The sequence below is a fragment of the Echiichthys vipera genome, assembly GCF_963691815.1.
Source record: "Echiichthys vipera genome assembly, chromosome: 16".
Lineage (NCBI taxonomy): Eukaryota > Metazoa > Chordata > Actinopteri > Perciformes > Trachinidae > Echiichthys > Echiichthys vipera.
In genome coordinates, this window is record NC_139841.1 from 8,841,160 (window position 1) to 8,856,225 (window position 15,066).

Below are 15,066 nucleotides of genomic sequence, written 5' to 3' on the forward strand. Positions count from 1 at the left end.
TGAAATTAATTTAGTTGGACTTAATTGCCTGTTGAAGTTGCCCCTTTCATCGCTTTACCCAGCAAATTGCAAATAATAAGCGGATCATTAGAACCAGACAGCATGGATATAAACGGAGTTCACGTCCTGCAGCGGTCATGGTGCCAAGCGCCGGTCTAATCCCGCGCCCCCAGCCCGTAATGCCTGCTCTCTAACCCGCACCAGTGTGGCGCCGTGCCCCGGTCACACCGCCAGCATGAGCAGCACCGACCTGGAGCGCATGTCGCTCAGCTCCTCGGCCAACTCGGTGGCCTCCAGCGCGCGGACGTTGTCGGCCAACGTGAGGAAGCTGCACAACGCGCTCAACCTCTTGCTCAACGACCTCGAGAGGGAACAGTTTATCCATTGCCTCAACGTCTACCACTCCAAACGCAACGTGTACGACCTGGTTCAGACCCTCAACGTCATCCTCAACGCGCCCAGCAAGCGGCAACTTCTGCCAATGCTGCGGTTGGTCATCCCCCGCTCTGACCAGCTACTCTTCGAGCAGTACACCTCGGAGGGCCTCTACTTAAAATCGGATTTAGTTGCAAGCAATGGCAGCGCCGAACCCCCGCCGGGCGACTTCCCCAGCGCCAGCCCGACTCCCCCTGGACTTTTCTCGCCGAACAACCCGCCCGAGTTTCAGGTGGCGTTGCGTGGCTCGCCGGACAGCTTCAGCACCAGCAGCGACGGGACAGCTCCCCTGGTGCCGCTGCTCGGGAGGAACTTTGTCCACGAGCCGCCGGGCGAGATACGGCAGGTCACCATGAAGCGGCACAAGAGCAACGAGGGCCTGGGCTTCAGCATCCGCGGCGGCTCGGAGCACGGGGTCGGCATCTACGTGTCCCTGGTGGAGCCGGGGAGCCTGGCGGAGAAAGAGGGTCTCCGAATCGGTGACCAGATCATGAAAGTGAACGACAAAGTCTTCGACAAAGTCACCCACGCTGATGCAGTGAAGGTAATTTTTTTCCGAAGCTACACTAAAGTTGCACACATACAGCGTTTACGAATTCCAGATTTATATTTTAATACAGGGTGTGAAGTAGTAGCCCGCAGCAATTCAGTGAGCAGGCAAGAATGTCACCGTCATGACAACTATTTTCACATAGCCTTGTCCTCTCGACCTACAGCTTCTGTGTATAATGACCTCCCAGTTCACATGGATTATGTATTTGGACTCGGTGTCTAAAAATGACCTCTTAAAACTAACAAGCCTATATTTTTTAGGGGGATTGATTTGTTTGGCTGGAAGCAGCTTCTGCTATCAGCATGCAATGTACTGCAACAGCACTGTAGTGTAAACTATACACTGACCTCTAGTAAGCATGCATGTAACTGAATGCTTTCAAAGCAGCTGGTAACCAGATATGTGCGTGTGTGTGCGTGTGTGTGCGTGTGTGTGTGTGTGTGTGTGTGTGTGTGCGTGTGTGTGTGTTTGTGTGTGTGTGTGTGTGTGTGTGTTGTATTGGCCCGAGTGCTCTGGAGCTATCAAAAAGAAAAAGTTAATGCAACTGAGTGTAAAGACCTTCTATTAGCAAATGAGGTGATAAAAGAGCATGTCTTATTTGTGTACAGTTAAGATTGATTTAGGAGGAGACCTTGTCAGGCCCTTGGTGTTATGAGCCCTATGAGCTGTCCATGGTGCTGCACATTCATCTCAGCATTTTATCCCTTCTCCTGACAGTTTATGCCTCTTTCTTCTCCCTGCTTAAGACATGGTTTTCTGATTGATTTTGTGATTGCACTCATTCACACCTATTTGCCCATGCTCCGGGGATTTATAGTTATTTAACGAGGATCAAGTCAGTTTTAAAGCATCTGGACAATCCCACTCATGTTTAATATTTCTGCTCATTTAATGATTTCACTTCATTTTTGATATGTCTGTGAAAGCATCAGCATCAGTGTAACATATACCCTTATGCAGCTGTTGATATAGCCTTTTTATGTCTGTTAAATGTATTATTGTAGGAATGTTCTTATGCTGCCTTTCTTAAAAAACAGATTTCAATCTCCATGAGATGTTTACCTTGGAAAATAAGGGAAAAAGAAAAGTGTGCACTTTGATCTCCATCTATTCAGACTGCCTTGACTTGCAGTTACAGTGAGAGAGGAGTTATTTCTCAGTAAAACAATAAACAAAACCAGGTGCAACAATACTGCCTGTACAAATCCACATAGAGCTAGATACCTCTAAGCTGCTTTTTAAAATAGTGATTGTATGTCTTTAGTTTGAAAGGTCACTGGTTTGTTCCCTCTGACATCGGTGGATTATAGCTCAGCCTCAAATTGAGTCCTTTCTAACCTTCACTGATTTTGAAAAAGCTGTCCACGCTTTTATCTCCTCTCTTGTGGACTTTTGTAATTCATTTTCTGCAGCGCTTGGCCATTAGGCAGGCTCTTATGTTCGCTGCAAGATTTTTGTAACATGGGCATGGTGTTGCACGGACCACGTTGTAATGATTGGCTAGCTTCAGGAAATGCTATTGGCTAGAGCGTATATCTTTGACCAGATGATGGAGGGGGCTTCACAGACTCAGTTTGCTTTTTTTAAATCTGTCTCAGGCTCAACTGATTTTTATGGTGTAGACCATAGTTTTAAAATGCAACTTTAGAGCAGAAATAAACATGTTTACAGCCTGACCAGGTGACTGCTGTCACAGGTGGCTAGCATAGACTGTGGGCTTCATTCGGACTGCCTCAGCACCATCCACGCTCCACTTCTTTACCAAATTTTTGATAGAAGGGATCAAGGGAAGTAAGGCACTGCCAAGATGTTGATGGCTGGAGCCACTGGGAGCCGCCCACTTTGAGCTTCATTTTGGTGCTTCGGAGACCTTTGGGTGACATCAGGGAGACTACGTCCGTATTTTATACAGTCTATGGTCCAGACCCCAAGTTGGTGCTATCCTTCAGATGCATGCATTTATAGTTTTGTGTTTTTCTCATTGTAATCTGTTATATTTTGTGGTGTAAAACAATGCTAAAGTGTCAATAAGGAAGATGCATAACCCCCATGTGTTAATTCACAGTTTTTGGACTAGACAGTGCTAACATGTTGAAGAAAACAGGTTATTGACCTAGTTTTGTGTTAGAAGTTTTTTGAAATCTGCTCTTGAGACTAAAGACTGCAGCAGATCGTCTCGGCACCTCAAAGTGAATGTGATCTCAAACTGCGTTGGTAAAATACTAATGGCAGAAATAACCGTCCATTATTTTTCCAATCAATGTTCGCCACATTTAAAGTTGTCACATCTGTCGAGTGAAGGCTATTGATTACTGCTTCTGTGCTGTAAGTGAAGAGATAATACTATATAACTTTTTTCAGAGAGTTCATGTCACTTATAGTTTAGTAGTTGGGGTGAATAGTAAGAGGGAATGAATCCAAAGACCGGTGAAAAATATGCTTCTTGTGTGTGTCTACATTTCTCTGTAACAGTTTTCCTTCATTTTCTTTTTACACCCTTGTGTCAGTGTCAGCAAATATTTTTTTCATGGTTGTTCTGCTTCTCATTCCACTTTTAAACCATAGCAGCGAGTATGGTACATCTAACTATAAGTAGCACTAGTTATGCTGCTACCAATGGTGCTTGGCCTTTCAGTTTGACAGGGCAGGCACTCAGCCAACAGGAGAAAAGCCATCTCTGAGATAAAATCCCCCTGGAGGTCATTAATGCTTGACTTCAGTTATTTTAATTCCTTCTTGGTTTAGTCTAAATGTTGTTACAGGCTTTTAGAACTGTAATCATTTTAACTGCTTCAACTCTGTCAGATCTACGAGTGAGTTCATCATTACAAACTCATGATGTGCAGCCAAATATAGCACACACCTACACAATCATGTTTTATATGTTGATGGATGTGGCATCTATAATATTTCTACCTCACCGCATAGCATCTTAGGTTTTAATATTTCACTCTATCTGAGAATCCTATACTTTTAGTGATATGTTGGAATGCAATCAGGATATAGTGTGACAAGTAGTCAAATTTAAGGGAGAGGTTTACTGATATTCAATTTCCACCATATTATACAAACCTAAAACCCCAAATCAATGTTGGAATCAGTCCTCAGACCACAAACCACAACACTGCGAATACACATGCACTTCTTTAAAGGTTAAATGATTGAAAATTTAGACATTGAATATATTTCTTACTAAAATCATACTAATGCTGCTTAACATTTTATTATTGAAATGTAGAGCCATATTATAAATTACTATCAAAATAAGTCTGAAATAGCTCAGCGAATTTTAGCTTCTGGGACATTTGACGGATGAAATGTCACCTTTGAATAAACTACTGTCTGGACACTATTGATGAATGCAGTTGTGACACATCTGATCTAGTCTCCTCACGGCAAACTGAAAATTTAAAGCTCCACTATCAGTATAAAGTCTATTCAAATGGCGAGATGTAATGTTTGTCCTATAGGACTAGATGTTGGTTTCTCTTAACCTCTTTGCATTCTGCTTTTTTTATCGGGGTGAGGGTAGGAGACAGTGATTGTTCAGCGGGAGATGACAGGTCAATAGTAGATGCCACATAAAAGTGGTGCACATCATCTGAAATATGGGAACCTTAAGATTAATTTGAAATGCATTTCTGTGACAAGTTTTTCAAGCCAGGCGCCTATTCAGTTTTGAGAGTTTAGAGTGTATAAGGGCTGACAACATTATGATGGAAGAATATGATGGCTGCTTTATTACATCTCAAAATTGTTGCAACAATTTGTTACAGACTTGGTGCTAAACTGAACTGTTTTTCACTACTCGAGAATTGATAAAAATGGTAAAAGTACCTCCAAACTTCCACATTAAGACCTTTATGAACACCATAGAAAAACACGTGATGTGATTTGGTGCAAAATGTTTGACATGTAGAGATTTCTACAAAAATTACATTTTTCTGCGATTTGATGGAAAGCACTTCAAACCAACTCAAACTTTATTAACAAAGCACATTTTAAACAACCAACCGTTGACCAAGGTGCTGTACAGTTCAGTAAACAATACAATACAATAAGAAAAATACACATAAAATACAGTAGACGGGTGTCTCGCTCAGCCTGAATTAAAAGCCATAGAGAACAGGCTTCGACAGGGACTTAAAAACCTTTAGGGTCTGGGCTGATATTTTATGCAAGGGCAGGCTATTCCAGAGCCTAGAGGGCAGCCACCACAAGGGCTCAGTCACCTCTGGTTTTCAGTCTGGTCCTGGGGCCTTCCAGCAGCAGTTAATTTGCCGACCTCAGTTCTCTGGCTAGAGTATGACAGGTTAGAAGCTTGGATAAATACAGAAGTGCCAGTCCATTTAAAGCTTTAAAAACAAATATCAGAAGCTTAAAATCAATCCAGAAGCAGACAGGAGGCCAGTGGAGTGAGTCCATAACTGGTGTAATGTGTGTTCTGTTGTGTACACTGCTAAGAAACCCCCTTATTTTCAATATAACTAGGAAAGGCATTTTGAAACCATTCTCTGAATGCTCTAGGTCTCTAGTTTGTGGTTGTAAAGCTAAACGAGGCTGCGATTATCCTAGAGGTCACAACAGCACATTTTATAGTGGGGTTTAGTTATAAAAAATGCTCTCACTACAATGAAATGGTTACTATGGAGACTAACATCATCACACATGAATATTATTGGGCTCATTGAGCCCACAAGAGTATCAGTTTTCTAGTGAGATCAATTTCAATTGTCACCAATTTGTGCAATTCAAGACTGTTATTTGCACTAAACTGTCTTGGATTATCATGAAGTGGGCATGTCTGTAAAGGAGACACTCGTGGGTACCCATAGAACCCATTTCAATTTAAATATTTGAGGTTAGTGGTCAAGGGACCCCTTCGCTGATTGGCCCACAACCCCTCCAGGGGGTTCAGCAGTGATTCCTGGCATCTCATGCTCGCCCCCCGGATGCTACCATTCACTTGGAGCCCAAGTGGCATCCTTTCCAGTGTTTCCCCCAGGTTTACAGCTTTTTTTGGGGGGGGGGGGGGGGGGTAGCAAAGAAGCCAGCTGTAAATTCTTAATTGGTAATTGATCAGGGCTGTGTGTCTTGGTGTGTCTATGTTTGGAGTTGTATTATTCATTCATTCATTCATCTTCAACCGCTTATCCCGGGGTCGGGGTCGCGGGGGTGCTGGAGCCGATCCCAGCTGACATCGGGCGTGAGGCAGGGTACACCCTGGACAGGACGCCAGTCTATCGCAGGGCACATAGAGACCAACAGAGACAGACAACCATTCACACCTACGGGCAATTTTAGAGTCGTCAATTAACCTAACACGTGCATGTCTTTGGACTGTGGGAGGAAACCGGAGTACCCGGAGGAAACCCACACAGACACGGGGAGAACATGCAAACTCCGCACAGAAAGGTTACAGGTTCGCATCCCGGGACCTTCTTGCTGTGAGGCGACAGTGCTAACAACTACACCACCGTGTAGCCCGGAGTTGTATTAGCAAAATATAAAAAGGAATAATAAAGCCATTAATTGTTAATCATAAATAAAAGACCATACATACCTTACAAGCTAATCTGATTATTTAGAATAAAGTGCAGTGTAGGAGTAATGAGTTTGAATTCTGTTACGGTATTACTCATTTGCTCAGCCAGAATTTTATATGAAAGTCACCATCACACACATAAATAACAAATCCCTAAACCCACATAAAACAAGGCTGGCTTTAAATAAGTCTTTGCAACATATTTTGTTTCCAGCACATTACTCATTCACACTGTTTTCTCCTTGTTGTATGCCTCTACTTATGCTTAATCCGCTCCACTTTAGCAAACCTGCGTTGCCTGATGAGTTCGGGGATGGCTTCTGAATGCAGTAGATTGTTGTTTGCCCCAGGGGAGTCAAGGGCTTACAGCTGTATTTCTTTCTGCCTCTGACTCTCTTCCTAAGAGCCTTGGCCCCGGTCCCTAGAGTCACTGCCAAGGTTAGCTACCCTGTCAGCATTTAGACGTTTCTTTATCATCTTGTCTGTGGTGTGCTGGACCAGTCAGGAGATTTGACAGGATAGGAATAGGGATATAAATTGTGTTGTTTTTTGAGCCAGTGTCACAACAACATCAAGACAAGCAGTCTTGTCTCGCCATCAGCCACAGCCTACCTCACTCTCTGTCTTTTTAATCTGATTGGTCTCAAGTCTGTAAGAGAGAGAAACAAAGGCAGAATGATTGAGTCAAGGCACACAGACAAACCAGTGAGAAAGAAAGGACAACGTAAGACAAGATTGGTCGACATATTTTCCTGTGTGTCTTTTGTCTTTATTTGTTTTGAACCTTGTCTTTACTTATTCCAAGAAATATTCTAGTTTAGTGTCTTTGAGGCAGTTGAAGCTATGACTGCCCTGCAAAGGACCAGAGGGAAAGGGGATTCAAAAATAAAAGATGAAGACATGGCCAGTCTAAATTCACTGGGTTGACACCTGGGCAGCTGGCACAGCAGGCACATTGACATGCAAAGACTTGGCCGCAAGTAAGAGAAATAGAAGCTGAATGGCCTGGAGCAGCACTACAGGATGCTAATGGTTGGTTTGTTGATTAGATGGTGGGAGGCAGATAGAAATTTAATTAAACTCAAGGAAGGTATTAATTGATTCACAGCTTGGGGCTGATTCTGCAGGTCCGTCTTTCCTAAAGTTGCCAACAGTCTCTCTGCTGTTGAGAGTTTAAGTTGTAGAGCCCAAAACCTGAATTATCCAGAAATATTCCCAACATTTCTGTCTAGAAGCAAAATTTTGTAAGAATATGTATTTTTTGTGACTTGGCGACCCTACAGTTTTAGTTCACTTATACACCGCTGTTGAAGAACAGACTGTACACTTTAGAAATGATTACATATGATGAAAAACTAGGCAGTCACTATGCTAGCAAAGCCAAACATCAAGTGCAACAACACAAGACATAGCAAGCCAGCTAATATAACTTAATAGTGCAAAAGCAAGAAGGCAGCTTGGTGTCTGTCCTTCATTCATTCATTCATCTTCAACCGCTTATCCCGGGGTCAGGGTTGCGGGGGGGCTGGAGCCGATCCCAGCTGACATCGGGCGTGAGGCGGGGTACACCCTGGACAGGACGCCAGTCTATCCCAGGGCACATAGAGACCAACAGAGACAGACAACCACTACACCACCGTGTAGCTGGTGTCTGTCCTGCAGCCTTTTATTTTTGCAAAGCTCTAGCCATTGACTGAAAGCCAGTCCGGAACGTACTCTTGTCCGACGGCCTCTTGCTCGGTAACTCTCTTCTTTTCTCTTCTTAGCTTCCTTTGTTGTCTTCGGTCTCTTCGCATCTGCCATGATATATGCAGAGACCATTGCCCACTTGCCCGGACACCAGCCGACGGGCCACCAACCTTAAAGACCAGGTGCGACGATATCTTTGCTTAGTTAATATGATATGATTCCTTTTTAAACAGGATGTTGGAGCTTAAACACAGAGAAAATGTCTCTGAGTTAAGGTTTTCGACCTCAGTGGCAGCACTGCGAGTGGCCACAATATATCCAGAGATGCAAGCAGGCGCCTGCCTTTTTTCACCAGGAGCCGATTCTCTGCGCTGGTCAACAGGCGAATTTGTTCCTCTGCTGTTCGCTGATCCCTGTCTGCCTGTTTGTTTGTGTGCATGTGTGTGTGTGTATGTGCAGGACCAGCAGCAGACAGACCTGCATGCCCATCTCTCCTCTCTGTTCAGACACAACTAACTTACAATTGTGTGGCACAAGTACGTTATTTAAACATCATTCAAAAACAGCAGTGACCCCGGGACATTTCTACTGTAAATAAATATAGTAGATGGGCAGGTATTTTCTCATGTGAAAATTGGGGGAATTGAAACTACAGTAGAACAGCAGAAAGAGGAACAGGGACAAAAAAGGCTGGGTAGCTATGCATATTTGATTATTTATCAAAATCAGATCTTTTATATCACATACAATATGTATTTTATATTGTTTATCTGCGGCGACTGGTGGAAACCAAGCCTTACCATATTGGCCTGAATATAAAACAATATTTGGAGATTATGTTTGACATATTATATTTGAGGACATATTACAGTTAGCCTCGTCTAACCTGTGGAAGATTTTAATTGCTTGGGTAATGTTTTGCCACCATAAAGGAAATTATTTCAAGATGAGTGAAAACGAGTCAAAGTGTCCCCTGACATCCTCACTGTAGAGATGGACGAGGGCCTGAATCATCTGTCAAGCTGCCACGAATTACAGCATTTGCAGAATGATATGATAAATTAAAAAAAAGCCGAAAAATACAGTCAGAGAAAATTGTCGCAGACAGAAAGTGTGTATACTCTACAGTGTTTTCCCCATGTTTATGTTCATATGTTTCCAACACACTGTAGCGGATTGCCTGAATGTTCTTTTCTTGTTCGTGTTTAATCAGACAATTTAATGGTCAGTTTCGTTTTTACAGTGGAGCATCTTTACCAACAATTCAACAGACGATCTTTGAACAAGTGAATCTCCAACGCGGTTGGAGTTTCATGAGAATTGGAAACAAGCAAACCATGTAGAGACAGAATTTACATGCCGTTGTGCAAATAAGATGAATAACCTAAGGCTGTTTAGTTTGTTTACTGAAAGGACAAGGTATAGAGATGTTCTATAGTAAAGCAATCCTTAAATGACTTCTCTTGGGAACTGACGCTATTCAGGAAATATAACTACATAAAATTGACTTGACGTTCAAGGGAGCGGGGGGGGGGGGGCTAATATAATGGCAGGGGAAACACTGCTGTATGTGACTGACAGAAAAACACAAATGCAGTATTTACATTAAGCCTTAATGGAAGTATTACATTTTTCAGTTCAAGGATGCAGACTTTGTTTTAGTATCTGGGGAAAACTTTCCCGAAAGGACTAGGGTTTGAAGGGGGTCTGTTTAATGAAAAATGTAAAATAAGTATGTATTGGCTTTTCTTGAGCATAGGCTGCAATTAAGTGCTACAGTGAGAAGACTGGCATGAATGAGGTACAGTGCCTTTAGGCCTGGCCTCTGGGCTTGTGTTTAGTTGTGTTGGAATGTATCTAATAAAACTGAGGAGCAGATTTGTTTACAAAGTCACCAAAGGAGTTTGGAGTGCATCTCTCTTGTAAACCTTGGGCTGATTGTTACCTTAAGGCTAACTGAAGGTTAGACATCTCCACAATAAAACGCATAAATGCAATCACAAAAAAAGTGAATCATTTCTCTTCACTCCTCATTTCCAGCCCCTTAAAAAAACTACTGCAAACATGCCCTTGAGCAAGACGATCACCCTCTTGACTGATCAAAAGTGGCAAACAGTAGGGGATTTGCTGTCTGCCTGCTGTAATGTGTCACAGAATATGAAGGAGGGCATTGCTTACTCGATAAAAGCATGCTTGCTCCATAAACCTTCCTAGATAAACAAAATGCTTGCTAAATAGACCAAACAAGTTGATTTTAGCCTCTTTCTGCCACGGTTCCATTTATTACAGTCTCAGAAAGCCCATTGGTTTACATAACCACTCCTCCTGGCTTTCAGATGGCATTTTATATCGCAAGAGGCGGCTCATTTATTGGTGAATGTGTGCAGTCATACAAATAATTTATGTGTATACAAATCATGGGGGGCTTGCTATGCTCTGATTTGTATTAAAGTTTCACCTTCTAAGTGGCTAAGAGAGTGCAGTCACTATTAGAAAATGTCACCTCTGTCTTGAAGTGACTACATTTCATTGAAGTTTACTGTTTCAGCTGCAGAAACGTGTTCTGTTCGTGTCCGTGTTCATGAAGAAATTAATTGACCTTTGGCTGGCTCTCAAATGTGTCATGTTGACATTTTTTTTTGTTTTCTGCTCAGCACTTGTTGCTCTGGATACACATGTTTTATTATATTTTTTATTAACACAGCAGTAATAATGAGAATTGATTTCAGTGAAAAAAATGAATTCTTAGTCAATGACTGTCGTTTCTAAAAAAAAAAGAAAGGCTGACTCCAGATACAACAAGGTGCTGGTAATACAATAAGTCAATAAATGAATAAGTCTTGGGAATTTAGCAGTATAATTTAAGAACTTGCATTTCATTAATCTGTCATTAATTGATAAAATAGCATAATCACATTTGAGTGGTATCTCGAGACATCATTCTTTTTCATCTGCTAATTAGTTCCCATATTATTTATTTTGGATGAAATGGATCCCTAATTTATTATTTCTCAGAATATAAATTCTTGTCTAAAAGACCATCATCTAAAGTGGCATAAAGGCGGACTTAACAGTTATTAAAGTTCCCCCAGTGACTGTACGTGTATGTAGTTTTGTTGTTATGTCACATTCCCTCCTGTCGGTTTAGACTGACAGGTAACAAACATTGTGTGCCCTTTAGTCGGTGTTTGGAGCTCCCCAGTGCACAGCTGTGGCCCCACTGCTTTTAATGTGGCCGAAGCTAGTGACTACTTTATTATTATTTATACACCAGTGATGCTTTTAAATTGAATGCAAAGTTTGTATTTAATATTAAAAACTTGTGAAGAGTGCTGCTGTACTAGAACTATGACAAAATCAAGCACTGAACCTTTTATATGATATAGCAAACTGGAAAACTGGTATGTTAAAATGCTGATTATACTACTTGGGCAACAGCAGCTTATAATGGAGAAGAGCAGATTGAATTGTTGGACCAGCTGGGAAACTGATTAAACTAAGTAACAGAGTGCTACTGTACTTCAAAAACTGCCCTTGTGGTACCCTTGAGCAAGTCACTTAGCACCTCTCTACTCTACTGGCCAACAGTTATTTGGCCACTGGCTTGTACTGGCCAGCTTCCAGTTGTGACTGAGTGGTTGTAAAGTATGAGTATGAAAAGAGTCAGTGCTGAAGTTTGGAGCATCAAGGCTTATTCTCCTTTATGTTGAACTCTCTGCCTCAAGACGGAAGAAAGTTTCCATCAACCACATGGATCCAGTCCTGTGGTGTGAGACGCTGGATATTTTTCCATCAGTAAGCTGTTTTCATATCGGCCAAAAGTTTTTTAAAATTGAAGAAAACTGAAAAACTTTACCCTGAACCAATGTTGTCAAACACGTGGCCTGTGGGCTACAACCGGCCTGCCAAAGGGGTCCAATCCCGCCAACTGGATGACTTTCCAAAGTGTGAAAATTGCAGATAAGTAATTAATTCCAATTTTTCAATAAAAAAACACTGCTTTTTGTCCCCTGAGAGTTGTGCTGTCCGGATAAGGGCTTGATGCCCTATGCTGTATACATTATAGATCCTACCTGCTTATATACAGGTACCTAACAAACACTTTCAAGCTAGGCTACTGTTTATTTGGAGTCAAAAAGGACATTCTCATCACATTCTACTACTCATTCATCAAGAGTATCATGACTTTTCCCCATAACCTTCCATCATCCATCTGCAGGCCACAGTCAAACTGTGCTGCAAACTGGACTCCCTGTCAGAGCACTCTCTACATTGTGCAAGCAGCAAACTCTGAGGACAGGACCCCTCACATGCTCTGTTCCCTGCTTTTGAGTGGCTCCCCTCAGGATGCAGACTTCTCTGCCCAAACTGCAGGACACAGAGGAGAAGGGCAACCTTTGTCCCCAAAGCTGTTCAGCTGCTCAACTCCCAATCCCCCCCTGCACCCTCCACCATCCAGCTCACCAAGCTCATGACTCACTTTTACTCACAATGCACCTAACAATTTTTATTATTATACATACCTGCACCTTAAACTATGTTTTTGTCATTATTTTGAACTGATGTTGGCATCATTTCATTTATTCTGTACATTTGTTGTGCTCTTTCTACACTGTTTTGTTTTTACTTTTCTACTTTTACTTTGTTGCTGTTGTTGTTGTCACCTTTTGTTCTGTTTTGTGGTTATACAACTACCCTATGTGCCCTTGAATTGCCCCCCAGGGACAAAGATTCTTGAATTGAATTGAACTGAATTGTTCATACAGGAGCTGTTGATGGAAAATGTCTTTGTCAAAAAGGAGGAAAGTGGACACAGTGTCAGATTTTCTAAGAAAAATGAACCAGATTCTATTTCTTGGCAGAGGTAAAGGCGGAAGGCAGTGTGATTGGTTTGTTCACAGCACCTTTTAGTGCTCAAGGGATATTTGGCACAACTATCAGTCTCATCATGGTGAAAAATAAATTAAAGAATTTCCAAGGACAACTGAAAACAGAAAAGATAAATAAATTGTTGGCAGGTTTGAGGAATCATCGGTCTATAAGTCATAGCTTAGAGATCAGCGGAGCTAGCTACCTGATTGCTAATGAAATAGCACCCGTATCAAAGCCATTAGTTTGCGAAGACGTGCTGAAGGCTGGAGAAATCATGCGTCAGGACAAGCGACAGGCTTTTGTCAAAATTAGCCTGACAAAAACGTTAAGACTGATAGAATTTACAAAATTGTTTGACACCATGCCTTAAACAACGCCTCCTATTCTGTGTCGTGTTTACGGCGGTTTCACATAACATGTTGAACAATGTAAGAACTACCCAGGTCAGCTTCAGTTAGACTCAAAGTATTTATTCCCCCCTTCTTTTCATCAGCAGCCTAACATTTGAGACCATATTTCTTTTCTCAGCAATTACTTAAAGTGGAAGTCTCTCAAGCTTTTAATGAGGAGAACAGAAGAGACTGAGTGCTGGTGAGATGCTTTGGCTGCAGTGTAAGGAGTGAGAATAGAGGGGAGTGAATTGAGGGAATGGAAGCAGAAACAGGATGGATGGATCAATGAATAATAAAGGTTCTTCTGCATGGAACATCAACTGATTGGTTATGTCACATTTAATTTTAGCTTGCATTGGCCGTATTGTGATAAATATCGATCTTAGAAAAATAATATGATAATAATTTCAACCATATTGGTCAAGCTCTCCCAGCAAATGCAATTCCTCAAATATTCCTCTCTTTAATCATCCTGTGAAATATTTATAATATGCTTTAATTAAGTGGGCAGTGGCCAAATCAGTCCGTCTTTGTGTTGTGGCATGCTGGACTGAATATTAAATTGAATATTGAAATGTCCACTGGTGTTGGAGGGTGGATGTGAAGACTGAATGGGAGATGATGGAAACCTACTGAGAGAAGTGCTTATTATACATTATTTGCAATCAGTCAGTGCAGGAGATGATATCATGTGCAGCATTTTTTCTGTCTGCCTTTTTCCTTCTAAAATACTTTTTCTCAGTCGTCCAGACAGAAGATGATAACCTTTTTGCTTCCACCCACTTTTTGTACATGACCCTTATACAGTATAATGCACACACACATACAGTTCACCCTGTGAGCTTTTCCTGGCTTTACACCATGTCCTTTTGTGTCAAATATCTCATCAAGTCCATTTTAGGCAGCGTTTTTATTCACCTCTGATCGGCCCACCTGGGGTCCCTTAGACAGATACGCTGCCAAAGTGACTCTATTGTAACGGTCTAATTGCTTTACAATGGAGTCGCCAAATGCTTCAGTTCACAGTGAAGGTGTCCCCAATCCATCACCTGGTCTCTACACCACTAAATTACCGGAAGCAGTCATTAATATCCGGTCAGTGAGCTGAATCCATCCATTTCTGTTCACTTCTGTCTGCAGGGAGGAACTGACTTATTCTATTAGTCCTATTGGTGCTCTGAGTTTTACAGACATCAGATTGTATTATTTATGGCCTGTGGTGAGACCACAGTTGCCATGTGAAAATAAAGTTGTTTGAATTTGTTTTATCAGGTAAACTGCCTATGGATAGCACCTTGCCTTTGCCTGAATACTACCTTCATGAAGGTCATGGTGTTCAGTTTTGTTTTAGAGAAATGTTGATGTGGCTGTGGAGTTGTTTTTATTTGACCTCAATAATAAAGGACTGTTGTACTAGACTGCAATCATTATAGCTACATTAGGTGTGTCTACAGTTACAAACATTAGCGATTCAGACATCACCATGCATATCAACTTCTTTTTTACAGAAATGCAGGGCTTTAGCTTTAGATATACACTATATAATGCAGTTCACTTTTAAGGGGACCTATGCCCATTTT

The 15,066-nt window shown here is 41.7% G+C and overlaps 1 protein-coding gene across 1 annotated transcript in view; it reads left to right on the top strand.

The window, feature by feature from the left end:
* Window positions 1–235: 235 nt before the first annotated feature.
* The window catches only part of whrna (whirlin a), a gene marked incomplete at both ends in the record, with an annotated part of 168,940 nt that continues 154,109 nt past the window's right edge, over window positions 236–15,066 (top strand). The window contains one exon of the mRNA XM_083930447.1: window positions 236–979. Within this exon, the coding sequence (XP_083786573.1) occupies window positions 236–979 (744 nt within the window). The remainder of the gene's footprint in view (window positions 980–15,066) is intronic.